Genomic DNA, 3,168 nt, shown 5'->3' with positions numbered 1-3,168 from the left:
CTGAAGAAAGAAAGATTTACAAAATTTAATTTATATCAGTTCATGTGACTTCTGATCAACCCTTCCAGACCAACAGCATGCAAGTGGAAGAAAAGTAATGTGGGTCTTTACAGATTATTACAGAAAGGGGAAAAAACCCCAGAATGTCAAACAGCAAGGAAGCATTAGAACAGCTGAACCTTCCCAACAAATTCAACAAATTCAAGTTTTCCAAAGTCATTAGCTGGCCCAAGCCATTAAAAATCATCAGAACATCCAGGATTTCCAAATACTAACCTAGATTTTTCTAGCTAAAGAATATCACAGCTTTCAGCTAGGCAGATGAACTGTTTTGAGTAGAAATGTACATCTTTGTGGCGTGACTGTTGGTGAAGGCTGATTTGGACACAATGGCAGCTATTACAGACTACCTCCAGCAAACTTATTTGAAAGAAAACATGCATTTAGGGAAGTTAATTCTGAGACACAGTGTATTCCAGTATGGCTATGAGACTCAATTACACTAGAGGACAAACTGGTAGTGCCTGGTATAGTGAATTATAAGTGTAGCTTCTGGGTTATTAGAAAGCCACTCCAGGCTTTGGAGTTGTTTCCCCAGACACATACACTTATTACAATCCTTGTACTGTATGTTGTTACTGTCTTTCAACCACAAAGAACCCACAAGTCAAACTGGGCAAATGCAGACCGTGGAATCCAAATTATTAAATGCTGAAATTGGGCAAACTCATCAGCAGCTCTTATATCCACAAGTCATTGTTGACAGACATCCTCCTTCTAACCTTGCTGATTGCACTGCAGATGAATAGGGTACTCTTAGTTGTGTACCTTGAAGTGACTGGACACTTTCTTACCAAAAAACCCTCATTGCTAAAAGCCAAACTAATGTACAGGTCTAACTGTCATTGCAGAGGCACTACTGGATGTTCAGTGAAGTCTCTAATATTCTCCTCCACAGCAGCCTTAGACCTGAGAGACCAGGGTGAAGGAAGTTCTGTGTGAGCAGTTATGAACTATGATTGGAAGGGGAAAAGGTACTGCATATAATATTACATGGAGAGGTAACCTAGCACAGGAAGAAGCTTGTAAAACAGATGTGTAAACATGAACAGACAAGATTAAGTATAGTTTACTAGGCAATGCATAAGCCTAGTAGTTCTAGCAGTGCTTAATATTTCATAAATATTTAATACACCTAAAGGGGGCTTATGAGACAGTTGGAGGAGGACTTTTTACAAGGGCTAGTGGTGATAGGAAAAGGGACAGTGCTTTAAACTGGAAGAGGGCAGGTTTAGATTAGACAATTAGGAAGAAATTCTTTACTTTTAGAATAAGAAAACACTGGAACACCCTTCCCTCAGAAGCTGTGGATGCCCCATCTGTGTAAATGTTTTTGGTTCATACTGGATGGGGCTCTGAATCACCGACTCTAGTGAAAAGCATCCCTACCTCTAGCAGTAGGTAGACACTTACATGACCTCTAAGGTCCCTTCCAAACCATTCTGTGATCTATGGTATCAACCACTGCACAGGGCAGCACTGTTCTAGCACAAAGGAAAGTTAGATTGGAAGCATATGCAGTTAAATGTCAACATCCTTTTAATTAAAAATTAAAAAAATCTAACACTAAACCTCAGGTGCAAATGCACCAACTGAAAAAGGGCAGAGGCTAGGTGTTTTCAGGACTAATATACAAGGGACAGAATGATGCACAAAGGGACAGGAATTAGAATAGCTTATACATAGCAGATGTAATCTATATATGAGTCTGTGGCTGTGCATTAACTCATGTAGTTTTGTTCAGAAAAGGCAGAATCAAGGGATTTTTCTACTCTGGTAGTACTACTAGTATGTGCAATTCTGGGGTTTTTTTAATCACTACTGCTGCTGCTCAGTAATTTGTTCAATTCAAAAGTGCAAAACCGACAAGCATGCATGATAAAACGCTGTTAGAGTGCTGACTTGCAAAAGACCACTAGTCTTACAGAGTTCACTTGACCACACCTTCCAACTCTGACAAAGAGCAGCTTCAGATGTCTAATATTCTTGTCTTCAAGACAGTGTGAAGATTTCCTGAAGAATTATCACAATTTCAGAGGAAAATATACTACTCTCATTCCGGCCAGTGCTCCAACAGTGACACGTACCTTCTCGTAGTACTGGATGTTTTTATCTGCCATCCCCATGAGTAGCTGCCTAAAGTCTTGTCTTTTGTTGTTCTGCCATCTCTCCATATCTGCTTTCAAGTCAGCATTGAAACATTCTACTCGGTCTTGACATTTCTCAACATCTGCGGGTACCTGCAGCAAGATAAATGAAGATTAAAACTGTCAGTAAGAGTGCTAAATTGTTGAATTAGCTCAAACCTTACTGAGCAGAACTACAGAAGAAAGGGTAAGTTCACAAAGCAGTAGTTATCCTGAATCAGCTGAGTTATGGCTGCAGGGAAAAAGCCATGGTTCTGAACTAGAGAGGATAATGAGATTGCTTAATTTGTTTGCTGCTTTTTGAGGTGCTTTTTTGAGCGCTTGTGCTTGTCCATCTCCATGCCAGATAGAGAGGCGTGGACGAAGCAACTTTTAAAGGCACAGGAAAACCATTTGGCATAAGTAGTGGTACTGAAGGTCACTTTCTAGTGCTCAAACTAAGCAGCTTGGCTCCACAGCAAGCTTTTCTGCTTCCCATTTACAGCTTCAGTAGGAATGCCCCAATTTACACCAGTGTGTATATAACAACAACATTTAGGTTTATCAAAAAAGGTGGATACATCTTGGTATTGACAGCTGCAGAATAAAATTTCTAAGGCCTTAGTTTCTAGCTTCCATTTCAACATTCCAGGCTTTCTGAACAAAATTTAACTGCACAGCACTCGTGATCATCAACATGGGATTGGCTTATGGACTTTTAGGCTCAACAATGGACATGCAACCATGCAAAAGCAACAAACGACATCTTGAAGGACAGCCTGCTGCAAGATGAGGTAGAGATTTAAATGATTTTTTGACAGTAGTCACTCGCCTACCTCTAGACCAATTCACTTAGTTGGTCTAAAGGTACACACACTTTAGACCAACTAAGTTGGTGTTCTTTGCTTATGTTTTAACTACTGTAATGTATATCAGCAGGCAAATACAGGAATAATTTACTAGTGTTTCCTCAAGCAGGAAA

The 3,168-nt window shown here is 39.9% G+C and overlaps 1 protein-coding gene across 1 annotated transcript in view; it reads right to left on the bottom strand.

The window, feature by feature from the left end:
- SNX30 (sorting nexin family member 30) overlaps positions 1–3,168 on the bottom strand; it is a 53,786-nt gene that overhangs the window by 4,991 nt on the left and 45,627 nt on the right. The window contains exon 8 of the mRNA XM_005493393.4: positions 2,148–2,300. Coding sequence (XP_005493450.2) covers positions 2,148–2,300 — 153 coding nt within the window. The remainder of the gene's footprint in view (positions 1–2,147; positions 2,301–3,168) is intronic.

Source organism: Zonotrichia albicollis, chromosome Z (assembly GCF_047830755.1).
Source record: "Zonotrichia albicollis isolate bZonAlb1 chromosome Z, bZonAlb1.hap1, whole genome shotgun sequence".
NCBI classification, from domain to species: Eukaryota; Metazoa; Chordata; class Aves; order Passeriformes; family Passerellidae; genus Zonotrichia; species Zonotrichia albicollis.
Note: the sequence above shows the minus strand (reverse complement) of the source record. Positions and strands in the feature narration are given on the sequence as shown.